This window comes from Platalea leucorodia (assembly GCF_965183815.1).
Source record: "Platalea leucorodia genome assembly, chromosome: 1".
Lineage (NCBI taxonomy): Eukaryota > Metazoa > Chordata > Aves > Pelecaniformes > Threskiornithidae > Platalea > Platalea leucorodia.
Window position 1 is genome coordinate 115,197,289 of NC_138823.1, and position 21,256 is coordinate 115,218,544.

The window sequence follows — 21,256 nt, forward strand, 5'->3', positions numbered from 1 at the left end:
ATTGCTTCAGTTATCTTAATAGAGAATGCTCCAGAGCTCGAGACTAACTTGCATCGTATAAGAAGATTCCCAAGTGCATTTGCATAACCAGAGACGATACACAGAGTGCTAGGGGAAGGGACATACTATGTCTGGCAATCTTTTGACCTTGTGGGGACATTTGTTAAGGGAGCTAAACAGCAAAAACTAGTCCTATAACAAAAAACTAGTCCTACAAAAGCAACTAGCTTTCTGCCAGCTTAACGCTTTGAACAAGCTCATTATAGAGTACGGCGAGCACATATGTGAGAACACAGGCTAGCTTGGGAAATAATAATAAGAAAGTGGTCTTCCACTATCCTATCACCTTCCATCACTAGTCGAAGTTGCAAAGAGACTAAAAGCAACTAAAGGCTGAAATAAAAAGATTACACATTCTATTAACATAGAGGCAGACAAAAAACCTAGAAAAAACAATTATGTAAGCTTGAGATGATTACTGCTAACAAATTCAGGAATGAAAAGACAGAGAAAATATTAGAAGATGGTTTCCCACCATCAAATGAGTCAGGCTATGACAAACCCTTTCAAAATGCATAGCAGAAAGAAATCAGCTTTATGAAGGAGACTTAGGCCAATTCATAAGATTACCTACTTCAGTGTAGTAGAACTGCGTTTCTCCAGATTCAGTTCTTTTCTTTTTCACATCTTATGGAAAAGACTAAACATTCTGGCTTGCTTTGCCTAAGAGGAACCTTGGAACAGCTATAATGACTAAGCAGTCATCTAGATCTGGTATCAAACTATGAATATTCTTCACAATAAATGAATAAATAAATAAATAAGATCAAAATCGTACCTGCAGGAAACTTCGTGGTCACTTGTTCTTTTTCATAACCCCAGATAGCTAATGGCTTACACCTTGAAAGAACTGCATTTATATTTTAGCCATCTTCACTATCTACATTGCAGATCGTTTATATTAAAAACTAAATTACTGTTAATACTTGATAGCTATTTACATTCAACACAGCCTAAGTCTAACAAAAGTACTGAGAAATTAAGACCTTACTGATTTTTCAATGACATTAATATAAAAAAAAAGTGGGTTTCCATATACCTCCCTTAAGAGAAAAATGACAAGTTAATGATACGAATACTCAGTTTATCTACTTCCTCAAAACATGAAACATTAATTTCCTATGTTAAGGAATACAAACATATACCCTTTACCCCCAAAGACCTAATAGTTGCACTAGGCAACTTCCTCTCTTCACTGTCAGCTTCTGCCCTGCACTGTTCTTTACTTGAACTATCAGCACATGCTTCAGAGAGAGCAGGAAAAAACACCACAAGACAGCGAAGCCAGAGAATGAGGGAGAAAAACAATCACATCTCTCAGAGGAAAATGTAGCAGCCTTTTGCTTTTTTGCAAAACTGACAAATGAAAATAGAGGTAAACAGAAAAATATTTCCACTTCTGTTTTTCTGCTGAATGTGGAATCTATTTTTGTATGAATGTATATTACAGTTCCCGAAATTTAAGGACAGATACGGAAAACAGAAATTCATAGAAAAGGGGAAGCGTATACGTATCTCCAAAAGAATGCATTATCTTAAAAAATATTTTGCCTTCTCAGTTAAGTTAAAATTGAAAGACGTGCAATATGACTTGAGGCAAAACATTGGGAAAACTCCAGTCTCGGTTAGAAGTATACTGTCATTCAAACTTTGTTTAAAAATCAGTTACACTGTTAATTTCAAGAGCAGAAACCTGTCAAAAGCCGTTTAAAACCTGTACAGCATTTATTTTTATCCACAACCTGGTGGTATCAATGAGATATCACTTCACTGAAATTTTCCACAACTTTTTCCAGCATCATCATTTATTTTAAGCAAAAAGCTTCTCTGTTCTAGTAATTTTTTTAGTAACAATGTATATGTAATAAAAAGCACTACTACTGTACAAACAAATAAGCAGTATCCCATAAAAATATTTTAGCATTCACTTTTTCAAATTTCGTATAAAAACTGACAGCTAGTACGAACTAAATAGCTCAGTCTCAATGGCCTTACCTGAGGTATGTACCGTATATGAAGAACAGTGACATCATTAATCCATTCAAAAGAAAAATCACAGCAACATAAAAGGAAGCAGGGTCTCCCAACCCTAACAAACAAACAGTTAACATGTTGTCAAAGATCATATTGCTTATAAACCACCATACAATCAGTATAATACAGCACACAGCATACTACCTTAATATATCTACAGAAAGAGACAACAAAAAAAAAGTTAACGTCACCAAGATTATTGTGGAGATTCAATCGAAAGACTACACTTCTGAAAAAAAAAAAAAAAAAAAAGGAGGGGTGGACAGAGCATTGGGGCAGTCAGAACAGAACAAGCCAAGCGGGAAGCATTAACAGTAACAGAAAAGGCCTGCAATGCATAGAAGACATAAGTATCACTAAGAACATTCTCTAGAGACCACGTTTTGACTTCATATATCTTTTTAGAACAGGTTTGTACTCCCTATACTCTCACTTCCCATCTCTTGCAGGAGTAAATCCATTGTTAAACATATCACACACAATGCTCTTTGTTTTCTTTGTTTCATTAGAAGCCAAGAGATTTTCCAATAATGCAAGTCTTTCAATTTCTTCATTCACAAACACTTTGGCGTTCACACTTCTGTTGCTATTCTCTTTCCCATTATTTGTTTAAACCCTCCTGGCTCTAATCATTTCAGCACTACAGCATAAAAAGCCTTATTCATTATAGAGAAGGCAGCAAAACTTCATAGTTTAATATGCAGAAACGATTATTCACCATTGCTGAAAATACAGCAAGACAGTTCTCTAAAGTAAGATGATGATATGCTCACCAAACATGGTAGTCTCAATAGTTGGTGCTTTTGTTGGTTTGGTTTGTTTTTTACAAAAAACAGAAATGAAAAGTTATACATTTATTCACTGCTTCTGACAAAATTAGAGAAAGTGAATCATTCAAGCTCTGAAGAAAGTTCTTATAGCCTTTGTGCAAAGGAAAAATACTCAGTTGTCACTACACAAAGACATTTTAAATGATAAAATGAAACAACTTCACAAGCCACCATCTATCATTCAGCTTTAACCAACTGTAGAATATCTCAAAAGCGCTTCTCAGCAAGGCACTTTTATCGCACAATACTTACTTGACAAGCCAATACTTTAAATATGGAAAAAAAAAAGAAAGAAGTGGCAGCATCCAAGCTTTGGTATCAAAATCAAGGTATAAGATTGACATTCTTATGCTGAATAGGAGGCCACAAGAGGAAGAGGATTCTTCCCAGCAGAATCACTATACAGGATTTCTCCAAAAGGGAGCCTTGTGGTTACCTTTTTCCCCTTCCTCCCCTCTCCTCAAGTTGTCGTTAGGGGAGGAAATACAGAGGGTAAGTTTTTGAAATGTAGGAACTTGGAATGCATTGGGGACTCCACAGAAGCTACAAAAAACTAGTTCATGTACAGTGGCCTCCAATTACATTTAGGACATCTTATTCTTTGTAACAATCCAACATTATGAAGGCTCAGACTACAACTGTGAAGTTTTGAAGTGCAGTATAAGAATTCAACCTAGGTAGGAGGAGCTATCTAATAAGCAAAGTCCACATTCTCACCCCTGGTGTTCTTAAAAGCATCTTTTTTTCATGATTGTCCCTTATGTTGTGAACCTGCCAAAACCACAGGCTTAGCCAAATGAAAGCATGTCAGTGATAAAGACACAGGAATATTTATTACTTCTGAAATACATAAAGCCACAATTATATGCTTCCACGAAGAAACTAGAATAAAATGCAACTCACCCTCGCAGCTTTCAACAGGACTAAGCCCTTTTCCTCTGTTTACAGTCCAACATGTCTTTGTTGGTGCACCAAGGAAATCCATAATAGCAGTATATATGCGGTACCAGCTGGCAAGGACCACCTAGGTGGAAAACAGGATTTGAAGTTTCTGAAAAGGAACTTCGAGATTAGCTCAAGGCTCTTGGTAACCTCTCATGACAACTGGCCCTCACCAAGCATTTTTTTTAAACTCAGAATTTATCTCAATTACTTAGCATTTTTGACCGTAATTTCCTAAAGGCATCCAACATAGACCAAGTGTTCATTACTAGACTAAAATTATGCCTGCTGTAGAACAGAAATAATTTCATGCATCAAACTTCAATATTTGAAAAAAATATATATATATTTCAATATTGTCTGGAAGGTTCCCCATTTAACTATTTTTGTTTATCAGATATTAAAATCCCAGATTTTGTTGACAGAGGACAGTTAGCCAAATTAAATCCATTAAAACCAATTAATTTTTTTCCACCTGGCAAGAATATTAATGGACGAAATCTTTAGGCCTTTTACTCAGATAAACTCTGATAGGTTAAATTTAAGCATGCATTAGAAAGGGCTTCCAGATGCAATATAAGACAGCATTTCCATTTTCCATACACAGGTTGTAATGTTCTTATAACAACAACCAAATTAAATTTCAACACCTGACACAAAAAACATCAGTTTTTTTTACACACAGAAAAATGACGGCTCATCTCACAGCAAAGTCACTAGTTAACATTACCAAGCTATCCTGACAGGATTATAGAGTTCATAAATGAGTAATGTGACCATTCCAGTTGAGCTGCTTTGAAAGTTATAACCCAGGGGTTGCCAGACTGAAAATATGTGTCACCACTGCAGTATTAGCTATCTCAGCCCTGTGTCACAGAAAACAGGTACAAGAAGGATGATTCCCTCTTTTCTTTCCCCATACAATTAATAAAACTCTTTATGTCACTTCTACCTTCAAGGACAAGAAGGAAATACAGGAAATTACCCCTTGATCTCTGAGAGCGTGATGGAGTAAATCCTCCTGGAAACCACTTCCAAACATACTAAAGACAAAAAAGTGATTGGAAGTGGTCAGCATGGATTTACAAAGGGGAAATCATGCCTGCCCAACTTCATAACCTTCTGAGATTACTGTCTTGGTAGATGAGGGGACAGCTGTGGGTGTTTTTTTTGTCTGGTGCCAATTCTGTTCTACGTCTTTATTAAGACTAGATGATGGCACAAGAGAACATCCTCAATGAGTTTGCACATGATACTCAATAGGAAGGAGTGCTTGATGCTTGTGTTGCCATTGAGAGGGACCTCAACAGGCTAGAGAAATGGGCCAACAGGAATCTCATGAAAGGGAAATGCGAAGTCCTGCACTGGGGCAGAGCAACACCATGCACCAGTACAGACTGGAGCTGATCAGCTAGAAAGCAGTTTTGCAGAAAAGGACCTGAGTGTCCTGGTGGACAAACTATAGCTGAGCCAGTGATACACCCTTGCTGCAAAGAAAGCCAAATGTATCCTGGGCTGTATGTCACCAGGACAAGAGAGGCGACCCTTCCCCTCTAGTCAGCACTGCTAAGACCATACCTCCGGTGCTAAGTCCTGTTCTGGGCTGCCCAAGACAAGAAGGACATAGAGTAAAGATGACTGAGACAGACTCTTTTCGGTTGACAAAACAAGAGACGACGAGCACCAATTGAAATACAGGAAATTCCACTTATATGTAGGAAAATACTTTTACTTTGAGGGTGGTCAAACACTGGAACAGGTTGCCCAGAGGTGGATATATTCAAAGCGAAACCAGAGATGGCCCTGAGCAACCTGCTCTACTTCACCCTGCTTCGAGCAGAGTGTTGAGACTAGATGATCTTCAGATATCCCTCCCAACCTCAACTGTTCTGTGATTCTATAATTCATTAATTTTTAATACCAGGGCTCCAATCATCATGGCTCACTTCACCTGTGGCCCTTACTCTCTCACAATGTAATTCTTATATATTTAAAACACAGTTACATCTTTCTAGACCAAGACTCCCTGCCTCAATATTGTGTCATGCAAAGTACACTATTCTGAATTCCTGGAGGCTTTCTGCACATCCGTGCCCTGGCATTTCTGACTGCGCACGTGTGCGTGCATGAACCAGACACTTGCCCTATCTCCAGAAAGGCAACAACGGGACTGGGGAAGCAAATCTGAATCTTTCCTTTTATTACCTGAATGTGGTTTGTACACTGCCAATAGAATGCATATGCTAGACTGATGTCTCTAAGCTGCCATATTTGCACCACCAGCCCTAAAGCTGACATTACCCTAAGCACATAAAACATTCTTGCTGAACCAATGTTGCACAAAAAAAATTTATTGATTTATCAACTTAACCTTTTTATATCACACGTGCTTGTGTCTGCTGCAGATGTTACCACACATGAATGCTCCCTAAAAAGGTACCAGGTTAGGTACTTCATGCAAAACACAAACATTTTTTGCCAAAAGCTACTTTACATGAAACAGTTAACATGGGCATAAAAATGGAAGCAAATCAGTAGTACAAAATTGCTAGGTCAATTAGAGCACAATGGCATTTTTGGAATTTCTACTGTCCCATATCAGATGAGGCAGTAAATGCAAAACTTGGAAAACAAAAGACTGGCTCTCGGACTCAGGAGATCTCTGTGGGCAGGGCCAGTCCTTTGCTATAAAAGAACATGTAGAAAAGTCAATCTCTTTTACTAGTTGCCTTTGAGTAAGCACTTTAACGCCAACTACACAACACTCATCACTCCAACTCAAATTTTCATCATCACTGCCACACACAGAAATATCAACTGTTCTGTAACGATAAACAGCCAGAGAGTAAACACATTATCTCTCTGCCACAGAAATGAACACATTATCTCTCTGCCATTTTGCATCAGGGATCACAGATGAAAACAACACCACAACTACTGCAACAACCTGACTATGCAGCAAATACCTGGAAAATCAAGACTTTAGTGGGATTATAATGTTGTACAACTACGAAGACTGACTTGTTGCTTTTCGCAGATTTTTTTTTTTTTTTTACTGCTTATATTTATAATTTACACAGATGATGTAGTGATTGCTATGGACTCACTTTACCATTTTTTTTTCCTTCTTTTGAAGTTTTCATGGCTAGTACCGACTGTACTTGCAGGTGAATTGTTCTACTTTTCTTAATGGGTTTAATATCCTGTTTAGTAACTGGATTTCAAGGCTATTTTTGATGTAATTGACTTTGAAATCTGGTAAACAAACAAAAACTTTATTAAAATTCAGCCTTAATGCCACTATTGGGCTGAAAGAGCTGGAAAGATCCTAAAATATCAAACAGGAAATGAAACACTTTCAGAAAACATGACTGGATACTGAGTATCAGAGGGAAAAATTTCACTGCCAACAAATAAATCCACAAGCATCTTCCCATCACCCAGCCCCATTATAATCATAAGTAAAATTAGATAAATTTGGAGAACATACTTCAAATGTCAAGTTGCACCTATTGACAGTTTTATAGATGTGTTATGTGGAAACAAGAGTACTCAAGAAATACACTTTTTAAAAAAAAAAAAAAAATATTTACAGGAAGGCTTGACATCAAGCAATAAATGACTGAAAGGAGCAGAGGAGACTATTTGTCTGCTTTGCATGCCCACACAGGCACAGAAAAGATGAATGAATTCACACCTTATCACCAAGTTCTATGAGCCAGTAAGATCCTAGAAAACTCTGAATGAACAGACAAGCCTACACATTTTGCACAGTAATCTACCCAACGTTCTTACAGACTGTCAGCCACTATATCTGATTGCTATTGTTTTGATTTCATCATTCAATTTACTTAGTCATCTCTCATGGCGATATTGATGATTCTCTAAGAGCAGGTTCATTTGACCAGTTACCTTTGATTTTTGCAAGTCAGACTACAGCCAAAGTCAATAAATCTTTCTCAGCTAAAGAAAATAACTTCATAGTATTCAAATAAGGCACATGCTCCTCATGTCACATTTCTAGAACTGAACTCCAGCCCTTTGGAGTTAAAACAAAACAAAACCACAAAAAAATTCAAAAAAATCCCACAAACAAACCCAAAACCAGTGAGAGGGTAACAAAAAGCACTCATGTATAGCATTTAGTTCTTCCATAGCAAGGAATTAAGAAGTAAATGAAACCACTACATGCAAGTTGTATAAATACCTGCATGCTGAGAACCCTTACAGATATAGTTCCTGAAAGCAGCTCTGCTCTGACAGAGCAGGAGAATGAGTATAAATGCTAGCACCCAGCAATTACAGCCATTATTAGTCCTTGGTTCTCCAAAAACTAATTTATTGCTGACGCATGGAGTTACAGAAATGCACATTAACCAAAGGAGTTTTCCCTTTGCAAAATGTTTGAGACACACTGGCAAAACCATAAGAGAGAGAAAACCAAACATTTCCATACTTAAGGAAGTGTTCTTTCAAGTGACAAAAAAGCAGAGTAGAACGTAATCTAACCAGGTAACAGGTCTAACATCAAGTATGTACAAACAAGAGCAGTCTTCTACAGAGGAATTTCTTCTGTAACATGTAAGTAAACTATTACCATTCATGGATTTTAGGGCCACAGTGAACTGTGATGATTTGTTAGTAGATTGTCCTACACAAAATGCAAGCCAAAATAACCTCTCAGTACCTGTATCGCTGCAGACATGATTGTCACATAATACCGATACTTCATATGTCATATTGTATACTTCGGGAAATGTCAGAAACTTACTTGCTTTCAGTGAAAAGACCAAAAGAAGATAAGAAGTATAGAATTGGATTGCAACTTCAGGGCATGAAATGCTAAGATCTAGAGAGTATTCACATTTGATTAGACATACTTGAAGTCTGAGAATTGATCACAATGTATGAAGTAACTTTCTCATTTTAAATCTGGAACTAAAATAACGTATTTAAGCAACACTTCACTAGTCACTATATCTTTACAACCACATTTTCCAGAGTAAAATCTGTAGTCAAATCTAAAGAAATCAAAGGTTTATCAGAAGGTATTATTTTTAAAACATAGCTCACCTCTGGGTAAAGATTGAACCTTTGTAAGGTGTTAATCACTAAGGGATATTCAGTTAGTCTGTCATTCATAATTGCCCATACTCCATTCCAAAACGATGGTGCCTCGATAATGATCTTGAAGTAGGAATAATAAAGACCCTACAGGAGAGTAGAATCATTATTTACGATTAAAGAGATCACTTCTGCTTCATGAACTATCATATGCAAGCTTTGGTTTTAAATCAAATTTTGTAATACAACAAATAGGACAAAATGATTCAAAATGACTATCCAGTTTTTCAAATCTCATCTATTAGTGCCACTGAAACAAGCAATGTGGGTTTCCTTCCATCTTGTTTCATAGGACATCTAGAAATCTCTCATTTGGGCTGGTAACTATGCACTAGCATAGTATTTCACAACTCTCAAAATAAAAGCAGCCAGAAGCTGTATACGTATGCAAACATTAATTAAAAAAAAATTTAAAAAAAAAAAAAGCTGCATAACAAGACTATAATTGAAAGTATGCTACAAGGTTCTTGTAGTTTTGTATTTTAGGTCCTCTAGAATCATATTTTTAAATTATATTTTAAGTGAACTGTGAAGAGATAAGTTCATAGTGATCAGCTGCAAGACACATAAATGCGCTGCATGTAAAAGCATAATGCACGTTAGTTGCAAGATATCAATATATTTACTTATCCAGAAGGTATTAAGAAATTTTGGAAAGCCCACAATCACAAGATTACAGACAGAAGTTTTCCAATCACTGAATTTTTATTGAAATATAATCTAACCATTTCCGTGCGAAAAGCCATTTCTCTTTCTAGCGTTGACAGGTGAGAAAAATGACGGTCATTTTCAAAAAGAGTTGTTATGTGACACCTGTTAAAAAATAGTAATAATTAAAACTCAATAAAGAGGTTTAGAACCTGTACTAAGTCATATATACCAAGGAAGAGCTGGCAAAACATTCAAGGAAGACCCAAAGTTTACTTACAAACTGCTATTTTAATTTACTCATATAGTATACCAACATTCGCCTCTATTTAGACTATTTTAAATGGAAAAAATATGAATCCATAGAGCATTTATTACCTTGTATTATGGAATTAGTTATAATACTCTAATACATTTTAACTTAAGTGCAGACACTTAAGGATCAAAAGTTTAATGCTATTAAAACTATCAAGTCTACACATTAGGAAAGAAAATTCAAATATCTGACAAATGAAAAGAATCACAGATTAAAAACTGGTGAAAATAACGGTGCACATACAAGTAGTGTATGTTTTTTCCACAAAAATCTTCCCTGACTTGCATTTCAATGCGGTTATCTGCCATTATATATAGATGCACTTACCATCAAAAGTATATTTAAATAAAGGTGCAACTACAGGGAGGAAAAAAAAAGCCAGGCAAAATGCAAATTATTTTGGAGGCAAAACTTGCAATTTCCAAGAGGTGCTTCATCTCCAGAAACAATGGAAAAAGAAAGAAACAGAGTAGTGCACAGGACTCTGCTTTTGAATAGGAATATGCAAGAAACACACTACTAAAAATCAATAGTTCTTTTTGAGCTTGGAAACAAAAAGAGTGGCAGAAGCTGTTACTTTTTATCTCTGCATAAGTAGCTGGTGAAAATCACTATAGAAGCCATTCTATTTCAAGTCTATACTACAAAAAGGAAGGGTGAGGATTAGGATGGAACCTGAAACACAAGGATTACGTTGACAAAGAGTAGTTGAAAGGCCATTCTTCTGTATACAAATACAACATTGGCCAGAATTCTCTGAAGAGGTTAGAGAACACGTGACGTAAAACTAAGAAATTAAAGCAGAATCTAAATAAGCAGAACATAGGAGAAAGCTGAAAGGATTTACCTGCACTTTCAAAACCCACTGAGGGTAAAAAGGTCTGTTAGTGGAAATGCACCTGAATTTGTATAGCTAAGCAACAATTTTCCACCTGGAAAGCAGGCTTCACTCTTCACTGAACATGCTTAAGAAACCTTTCACATCAGCTTCACAACAACAGAATTATTCATCTTAGAGACAACAATTTGGTTTTGAGAGGAAAGACTTAAATATAAATTATCCCAATAGCTTGTCTAAAAAAATAACTTTTTGACCTATATATTATTTTAAAAACCCATACTACTCTCAAGCAATAAATTTAACCTTACCAATGTAGGACTCCTGCAAAAACAGCTGTAAGGGAAACAAAAGATGTCGTTACTCAAATATTTAAATCATTGAACACAAAATCATGTTCTTTAAAGTAATTACAGTACTACTTCAGAGGTGCAGAGAAGGTACTCAGCCTCCAGAGGAACAGAATAGGAACATCTGAATTAACTTTTATGGCCAGCTCCTTCAAAATCTGAAATTATGCTGATAGCATTCAGCAATAGGCAATGTTCCCACCTACATCCTGCATCACTCAGGTTGATCCATCAGAATCTAACACACCCATTTCAGCTATCAATAACAAAACTGAATTATAAGTGTTTTTTTAATAAGCATAAATATTTTTAACATTTTAAGATACCTACTATGACTGTTCACTCAACTCCTGCTCAGATTTTGGCTAACACACAGCTCATACTAAGGCCTGATGTATGCTAGGAGCAGCACTGTTAGGTCAAAGCAAGGGCAACACATAGGCAGGACCCAGTGGCCAGAAAGGGCTAAAGGACATTATGCAGCCATTATCACCTGCAGCTTGCTGTCTCCTGCAGCCATAATCCTTGCATATCGATTGTCTGGCAGTTTCTTCAGAATTTGCTAATTCATGGAAATGGCATAGACCAAACTTCCAAGCTGGAAGGTACAAATACATCAGCTTACCCAAAAAGTTTTTAAAGCAGATCCAGCAGTAGCTGGACTGCTGAGGCTTTCATGATTACTGATATGATATAGGGGACACCCGCACCATGATGGAAGAGGAAGGATGAGCACTCCCACCAGCAGCTGGTAACTATTTTGCTCATAGGTGCACAAGTTAGGAGTTGCAAATTAGAGAACTTGTGAGTTAGAAACCTCATGCCTTAAGTGATGAATTAGTGAATTCCCATGTTAGACTAGTCTATACAAAGTAGACGGAACCCTTGTCATGTCTGTTTTCTTTCCTAATGAGCTCATAAAATAAAGTTTAATTTACAGAGTACATTGTCCCGTAAATTTGAGAGATCCAAACAGACTGTGACAACCAACACAAATCTAACTGAGACCATAACTGCTAAAAAAGGTAGACTCTCCATGTAATAACATTCCATTTGTCCATTCGGAGACGATCTGCACTGTTGTCACGTAGGTACAGAACAAGGGAATAATTTGAGAGACAAAGGGAAAAGACAAATTACAGTAAAGTGGTGGGTCAACAGGCTAGGTCTCTGACTTCTTGAGCATGACAAGATCCACAGAGAGCAGAAGCCACTCCATTTTGCTTGGACAGCATTCACAGCATATCCAGAGCTCACCATGGAAGCAAAGCCAGCACGAGTGAGGGATAAAGGGTAAGCACTTAGAGTAACCACGGTGCTCCTTCTAGACTGAAGGCGTCTTGGTCGCCCTCTAGGCACACAGTGGCTCGCTGCCATAGAAAGGTCAGGTAGACTGGTTGCCTTCAACCCAAGAAAATCTTTATGGTTAATGAAGAGCCCTCTTATTCACACAGGCCATACGGAGCAGAAAGTGGAGAAGACAACCACCCTCCCGGCCCAGACCCAGCTAGGGCCAGCCAGGTGCCGAGCGCCGCATCCCTCTCCAGGGTGCTGATCCGCACACACCTCCTGCAGCCTACGGGCACCCGGGCACGGCCCGCGGCGCTGCGACGACACGGAATGGGTCAAGTGGCTTGCACAGAGGTAAAACACGCGTCAAATGCCTGCACACTGACGCAGAATATAGTCGGAGAGTTAGTGAATGGGCACGCGTTCAGACTGCGTGTTACATGCATATGGTGGTCTCTTTCTGGAAAGCAGCAGGGACAAGAGAAAGACAGACGCCTTTGCAAAACCCCTAAATTTAAGTAGGAGTGGAATGAATGTACGCTTCATGCCCTAGTATGTATTCCCAAACCACACGTTCCTCCAACACAGAGCCCGGAAGTGCTGCTGCTGGCAGTATTTATCATCATTGTCACCACAGGTCATAATGCAACAAAGTACATTTATGAACTTCAATTTTAATATTAAAGTTTTGTATACAAAGATGTGTGAGGTGAAACTGAGTAAGACAGAAGGAAAAAAAAAAAAAGAATTACCTAAGGGGAAAAAAATTTCTAAACTACCTGCCTGTACAATTTAACATTTACTTCAAGATACATACTTCACATAGTAGTTGAGGTTGTACAATACCACACTGAAACTTCCTTAAGAGTTTTTCAGCTCCCCTTCAGTCGCTGAAGTAGTTTTCTCAAAGAGAAGCTGGGATTTAAGTTAGAAAATGAATACCACGAGCTTTCATTCAAAACTTTACATTTTTACATACACTTTCTAGAAAAAAAATTTACCAAAGGATTGCTCAGTATAGTTCACATTAAGTGGAATTTAATGTCTTAGGAAAGTTTCAGGAGCTGCAGATTATTTTTTTTTTTTTTTTATACTAAAGGCATTTACGTTAGCTCTCATTAAGACCTGCAAATTCCTTTTTCAGAAAAGCAGATATGGGTATGATATGGAATTCCAGGTAAGCACATTAGCTGTATTGGCAACACAGCAAACCACATTCCATAAACAAACACATTTTGCAGTAACTGTATGGAAAGAAACAGAGAAGTCCACACCTTTCTTAGTTATTACTTAGAGTCTCACATTTGCACAAAGCATTATTTCATTTCTCAGCAACGTTTGTAAGATTCCCAATAAGATTAGATGCTGAAATACATTCACATATTCACACACCCCAATTATAAAAAGAAATATCAATTTTAAGACAAATTACATGTTAGGTGAGAATATACAGTGAAGTCAAAAGAAATGCACATTAGCTGCCAGTACTGTTCATGATCTCAAATTCATGTGGTTCTAAATAAGCCAAATATGCAGTATTTTATTGTTGCAAATAAATTATCTATTAATATGGAAATTACATTTCCGACTCAAACATACCACTTATTTCGTAAAGAAAACAATATATTTAAATCTGATTCTTCCCTTCAGTAAATGTTTTATTTAAAGCTAATGCAGTAAGTGTAAATACATTCACAGTTATTTTGGAGAATTTCATATACATTTTTATAAAACTTCACAATATCACTTTATTATAAGTATAAAACGAAGACCTTTTATAATCACACAGCAATTCATGTAATTACTCACATTTCAAGAGACAATGCGCTTAATTCATAGACTGCCACTATGAGTCCAAATAGGCATTTTTCAACAGACTGCATCCAGACTTACATTAAGCTAGTTTCTGATGGAAAACACGCAGATCAGCTCTCTTAAATTACCATCCTTTGATCATATTAATGTCCTTACTGGGGAGGGAATGAAGGAGAGGACAGGAGAGGAATACTAGAGTCCTAACACTACAAAGACTTATACAACTACTATGTACTTGAACTTGCAGATGCCATTTTCTCACCCAGCCTAATAATCCCTAAAAGCAAAGCATACGATCAGATTTTTGCAGACTAGGGCTATTAAGTAAAATCTGACAGTTTATTCTTCGGATTTCCTATTTTTGCCTGTGTTCTGTTCTAAGAAAAACAGTATGAATGACACATAAAAAGCATTCTAATTCTGGAAATCAAATACCTAAGAATAAAGCCATAATATACAGAACTCATTTACCAAGAGAACAACAAATGTTGAGATACTGTAATGCAACAGGATGTGAAACGTACTAGAAAATGATTAATACTTTGCAAGTATCTCTGAAGTGACTAGGCAGAAATACAGCAGAACTGGGAACAATGAGGAATGTGCAAGCGTTGAGTACTTCTGCAGCTTAGTCAAGATGTTTCATTGTGAGATTCTGTGCAATCTAGAAAGGATGTCTTCAAGAATAAGGCCTCAATTCAATGGTCATTTAAAAAAAAAAAAAAAAACGAACATAATAGGGCAAAGTGTTGTATAAGAATGTCCTCGAAAATCTGACAACTTTATTGTTGCATGTAAATTGGAAAGAATTCTTAAGAGAAAAAAATCCACACCCTATAACAACACTAGCTCCACCTGTGGGAGCTGCCGTTTTTAAAATCTGGACCTTACAGCTTAAGCAAAACAAGTCAAATACCACTAAAACTAACCAAAACCCACTATTTCATATTTAGTATATGTACATTCTTCACTACTGCAAATACTGTATGCTATTACATACATTGCTATTAAGGGTTTACTCCTATTAAAAATATAAATAGCTCCCTGCAGTATTTAATTGGTTATCTGGGTTTCACGGCCAAATTCAAACTCCAGAAATTATAAAGCTCTCTACCTAATCTGCTCTCAAATTTCAATCAAAGGAAAGCATTTTTCAATTCTGACCATCATTTTAATGTTTCTATGTCATTTAAGTAACTACTAGTCTAGGAAATGCTGAATAAACAGAAGTAAGCAAAGCAATTTAGGAACAGTTTATTCATCAATTAGTTTGTAAGCTAAAGGTTGTTTCCCTGCTACTACTTTGCAATGTAATTCATCAAACTGAAGAAACTCCCTTTGGCAACAAAGACTACTGGTGGTGTGATTAATAGTACCAGCATCTTCGGAATACCCTGACAGTCTTTTAATATAAAACCTTTAAGAGTATATGGAATTGCACATCTGACAAATATGCTATTATTTAACATTTGTTAACTTTAGGAACACATTTCTTATTTAATTTTGCAAATACTTTAGGTGCCTTTTCCAAGACTTTGGCCATTAGCTGTATTATCATTTACTCCAAAATATTCCCAAGGATAGTAACATCTGAATTTACATCCCCCTACAGCTGTATGTTCTTCCAACTGTAATCCTTCTAAACCAAGCTGTGTTGATTACATTACTTAATAAGAGTTGTTTTTTTCTTTTTTTCCTTAGAAATTATTGACTGGATAGGAGAGATCCACAAATATCCAGACAAATATTTTCCTACAAGTGTTCTGATACCACATCAACTACAATAACAGCTTTACAGAAGTTACCAGGTAGGAAGTTATTTCCTGTCCCTTTTCAACATAAGCTATGCTTTTTTGTTTTTCCAAGTCATATTTCCAAATATTTTTTGACAGAGTTTAAAATTCCAGAGAAAGCAAAGTAAAAAAGAACAGTATTCTCCCCCGACACATTCCTTCTACTTACCCAGAAGGAAAGTGAGCCATATCTTGCTATCAGCTTTTACGATGAAGGCCTTTCTGTCGTCAACAAATACTGTCAAAAGAAAACAAATACCTTAAGCATCAATTAAGAAATACTGTCAAAAGAAAACAAATACCTTAAGCATCAGTTAAGAATGGCCTCTGTAAAAGGAAACGTGTTCGAACTCTGCAGCATTAGTTTTCTGTAAAAAATCTTGTCCTCAAAACTGCTGAAAGAAATTTCATACAGCAAGTTGGTAACTACACATAAAAGCGTTAACCATCACAGATAGACTATTAAGGCGACTACACAAATCATCGGGTTTTTAATTCCTGAACTAACTTTTACAAAATAACTTGTCAAAAGAGGATTTGTTCGTAGACACGTTATTGACAAATTTGCTCCAACAGAAAGTCAGACTTTAAAAGAATAAGCAACCCTCCATCCTTTCAAGAAAGTGTTAAGGGATAAGCTGGTCATACCAACACTCCAAGCAGAGCTAGTCAATACGACTAGAGGGACTGTTTTAACAGGAGTTAGTTACACAAACAGCACATTGTCCCGTTTCTCCCGCAAAGGATGCTAAAGCGGTAAAAACCCCTTTTCCTCGCCCCCGATTCCCGCCGATACCAGTGCGGGTCTTGTCAGCTTTTTTCGTTCAGCCTCCTCCCGTTGTGTTGTGACAGGCTGGAGGACGGGGAGGGCGGGAGAGCAACCGGCCGCCCGCCGCTGCCCCGGCAGCGCCGGGCACAGCCCGCCGCCTCCCTGCGCGGGCAGGCGCCCTCAGGCCAGGGGGGTGCCCGCTCCCCGGCCGAGGCGCTTCGCCCCGCCGCCCCCGGGCCGCCCTCCCGAGGAAGGACGTCCCGCCGCTCCCCTGCCCCAGGCGGCGGGGAAAAGCCGCCGGGTGCCAGGGGCGCCTTCCCGCTGCCCGTGCCGGGCAAGTCTCCCGGCGCCCGGAAAGGCGGCAGGGAGGCGAGACCGAGCCCCATCCCGCTTCCCCCGGGCGGAAGGGCTGCCCCCCCGGCCGAGCGGGGCAGAGGGCGCGGGGAAGGGGCAGGATTTGGGGAAGGGGGGCGGCTCCCTCCCCTCACCCCCCACCTCACCTCGCAGCCGGTCTCTGCAGACGCGCAGGAGCCTCAGGGGGCCGCGGCCCAGCACGTCCCGCTCCCCCTCAGCCGCCGGCCCCTCCCTGCAGGGTCTCTGGGGGTCGCTCCTGGCTCCCCGCCGGCCGCCGCCTCCCTTCCGCATGGCGCGGGCCCCGCCGGGGACCTGCCTGCCGGGCGAGTGCGGCGGGCGCCCGCGGCCGCTCCCGGGGCTGGCGCCGGGCGACTGGTGCTGCTGTTGCCCGGGCTTGAGCGGCGGCGACTCTTTGTTCCTGCCTCGGGTCGGGACGACCATCTCCGCATAGTCCCCGCCGGGGCCGGTGTGCCGCGCCGGAGGGGAGGCGAGGGGGGCGGTCCTCAGCGAGGAGGTTCCCCCACCCCCCGGGCAGGGCCCGGAGGCCACGGGGCGGAGACGGCGCCGGCGGGCTCGTAGTAACGGAGCGAGGGGGCGGCCGGTCACTACTCCGCCGGGCTGCGCCGCCGCTGCTGCCGCCGCCGCCGCCGCCTGCTCCGCCCGGCTGGCCACGTGGGGGCGGGGGCGGCGCTCCCCGGCGGGGCGGGTAACGGCTGCCAGCGCCCCCCCTCCCCCGCTCCGCCCCGCCGCTCACGCACGCACCGCCCCGGAGCCCGCCGCCGGCGGCGGCAGCGGTGAGCCCGGGCTCCCTCCCCCCGCACCGGGCCGCACGTGCTGCCTGCCCCGCGGCCTGCCGCAGGGCCCGGGCCCGGGCCCCGAGCAGGCGGCGGCGGCGGCGGCGGCGGGAGCGGGGCTCTTCCCGCTCACCTCCCCCTGAGGGACGGCCCCCGCGCGGGCGGGGCCGCCCCTGCCCCTGCCCTTGCGCTGCTGTCGCGTCCTGTTTTCTTTCCCCGTGTCCCCTCCTCCGGTGCTCGGCTCCGTTGCCTTTCCCTTCCCCGTTCCTAAGCCGTTTCGCTTTGTAAACGTCGTCTTGGTTAAATCAAGCCCGCCCCAGAAAGGCAGGGGATCTCTCTGGAGTGCCGTCGTCGTCGTCGTCGTCCCCATTCCCAAAATTTTAACTGCCAGAAGGTGTCCCAGGGACTTCCCAGCCACAGAAAACACCTCCTCGTCCTCCTCCTCCTCCTCCTCCCCGTTCTGGCGTTCCGACGCGGGTTTGCCTTGCCGTGCGCCAGCGAGGTGGCAACACCCGAGCGGCCCCCGGCGCAGGCCGGCGGGCTCCGGCAGGGCTGCCCGCCGCCCCGGGCGGCTCCCGGCCAGGCAAGGCCACAAGCGACGCGCCGCTCCAGCCAAAACGTTTCCCTGGGCGCAGAGGTTACGAGGCCCTGCTGCGCAGAGGCCCTGTGTTACGCGGAGCCTCGAGAGCTGAAATGTCGTCTCACGGCTCCCTGGAGCGGTCATCTTCAGCGCCTCCCAGCAGCAGCGAGTGTGGCTGCCGCGCTAGCAGCTGGCACGGCTCTCCTCTGAACAGGAATGTACGTCGTGAATGTACGACACAACTGTCAGACGAGTCCCAGCTGCAGCGAAACTATCTTTCCTCCTCCTGCGCGTGCTTTTTTTGCTCAGCACACAACAGTGGTCAGACAGTGTTGATAGGATGATAGGGATCTATTCATTTAATTACTGCTTTTTGATAATATGGGTTAAATATAGCAGAGTATAACCTCTTCATTAACTCCAACCTCTCCAAAGGGATCCATTTCACTCTTTCCTCTCTGTCCCCTTGTTATGTTTTTCCCCTGGAAGGTCTTCCTTGACCGCACGTATTCCTTGCTTCCCAGGTGCTCTTCGTTGTTGTCTTCAGGCTTTTCTTCGACCCTGTGCACTCTTCATTTCTCTCTATGTGTTTGTGCTCCCAAGCTTTCTACCCATTTGGGTTTTCTTGGCATCATCTTTCCACTCAACTCTTTCCTTATTTTTCCTGGCCTTTCCACCCCTTTCCTCCAACACAACAGGTGTGTGACTCTTCCTAAAATGTTTACAACTCACATTCTTCATTTTCGTCTCTTTTCCTAATTATTTTTATGAATCCTATCCTGTGAAACACAAGGTTTGAGCCTTATGCGGCAAATACCGTACTAATATAGTATTTAAAAGATGTTTAATAAATATGTAATTGGCATATTATTAGCACAGGAAGGTAATTTTGGTCCAGATTCAGCTACCGAGGTAACGAACACATGAGAAGAGGACGGCCTTCGCTGTCTTTGTGGTAGTAGGAAGGTTGTTACCGCAATAAGGGTATAAAGATACAAGTTGGTTCAGTTGGATAAAACAAACAAGTCTGTGGGACTAACAGAGGGCCTGTGTGTCCACAGGTACTCTTGGCTTCACATTTCTTTGCTTGTTGAGGGAAAATGGTCCTTCTACCCCCAGCTGTTTTGGGGAGATAATTGCAAAGGGCATGTGTTACATTGATCTCAAAAAAGTAGTAGTACTTCCTTCTCAAGGAAGAAGTAGTATTTTTCATTTTTCATTTGGCCAGCTTATATAGTTACACAAAACAGCCAGTCTCCTGAGCACACAGGTCCTTCTTCCAATGTGAATTACCTGTAGCAGTTTAACATTTCAAGAAACATTTATCTGTGTTTATTATATAGTAAATATGAATGAAAACATGAAAGTAACACCATTTGAATGTTTGAAGACTCCATACTATTTTCCCACTTGCTTTCCAAGAGAAAAAGTTCCACAATCTGCTCTTTTTCATATTTGATTTTAATCGTGCAGCCTTGTAATAAATTTAGTAATTAAAGGAGTCTATTGTTGCTGGCTGAGTGATTGAAATGTAAAGGCTCCAGATAGTTAAGGAGTTCTGCGTGTAAGTGGCATAGAAAAAGAGTAATATGATATGTTCTGCTGATTTTTAACTCCTGAAACCTATTTTCAGTTTTTGCCAAAATCAGTAGAGTCATGGAACACTTATGAACCTGAAGGGCTGAGATTATTAAGGTTCAAACGATTGCTGTGGGATGGCTCAACGACTGAGATTAACTAGGCCTGCTCCATCCTGCAGCAAATCAATTACCTTCAGGCTGTTTTCTTTTATTAAAACTCTTCAGGCAAATCATTTCAAAAGGTACCACCCATAGAACCTGATTACAAAGGCACGTACTACTAAACTAAACAACTCCAAAGATTTTAAAAGTTGTTACAACAATGCAAAGACGGAACATCACATTTGAACTTAAAGGTGCCCATATTCAGCAGCTATGAATTGCTAAAGAAAACCGTCGACGCCACTTCAAAAGAGCTGCAGTAGAGCAGTATACCTCTAAAAATAAAATGACACTTGCTTCAATCTGTAAGAGACACAAGTAGTAAGAAATAAACCTTGGGTTTATATCATCGCAGGAGCTGCATATTTTTTCAGAAGTGCTATGTTTATTTCCAACATCATGTTTCATACAGAGTAGCTCATTACTAATCCTGCACATCACAGCGAAAGGAGTGATCCCAATAAGCCAGCACATACCTTGCTGTTTATAACAAAAAGCGGGGGGGGGGCGGGGGAAATGTGATAACTCTGAAAGTGAATGTGATTTCTCTCAACTCTTGAGGGTGCTGAAGGATATATACTAGGCCATAGGAGAGACATCGTCTTAATCAGCTTAGCCTAACTTCTTTTGTCCAGGGACAGCAAAATCCGTAAGACACTGCTCTGCAGTTTTCTGCTGTCCCAGGACAAAGCACATCGCGGAACACAACATTCCTGTTTCTGCTAGGTCTTCCCTATCCCTCTGACCACACATTTTCCATGATCTCTAGGCTGTCTCTTCATATTTCCAAATCACTCTGCCAGATATCAGCAACCTCAGGATGCTGAGTTGGATGGTGGCTGTGACACGCTGTCAACGGAGATAACTCAGAGTCTTCAGGTATCAGGCCCCGCCAGTAAAACACATTGCCTTTGCAGTTCCTACATATTCTCTAGCAGTGTTCATTCCTCAAGGCACTGGACATGCACACCTCGTCA

The 21,256-nt window shown here is 40.7% G+C and overlaps 1 protein-coding gene across 4 annotated transcripts in view; it reads right to left on the reverse strand.

The window, feature by feature from the left end:
• Positions 1-17,812, reverse strand: part of DPY19L1 (dpy-19 like C-mannosyltransferase 1) — a 53,366-nt gene extending 35,554 nt beyond the window's left edge. The window contains exons 1-7 of one of the 4 annotated variants that reach the window (XM_082316967.1): positions 17,310-17,812; positions 16,210-16,278; positions 11,104-11,128; positions 9,716-9,803; positions 8,940-9,077; positions 3,828-3,948; positions 2,056-2,149 (exon numbers count right to left, since the gene is read on the reverse strand). In XM_082316967.1, the coding sequence (XP_082173093.1) occupies positions 2,056-2,149; positions 3,828-3,948; positions 8,940-9,077; positions 9,716-9,803; positions 11,104-11,128; positions 16,210-16,278; positions 17,310-17,604 (830 nt within the window). In that variant the 5' untranslated portion in view covers positions 17,605-17,812. Of the gene's footprint in view, positions 1-2,055; positions 2,150-3,827; positions 3,949-8,939; positions 9,078-9,715; positions 9,804-11,103; positions 11,129-13,249; positions 13,335-16,209; positions 16,279-17,309 lie in introns of those variants that run through there. The other 3 variants (XM_082316968.1, XM_082316969.1, XM_082316970.1) reach the window with 3 other exon arrangements.
• Positions 17,813-21,256: the final 3,444 nt, after the last annotated feature.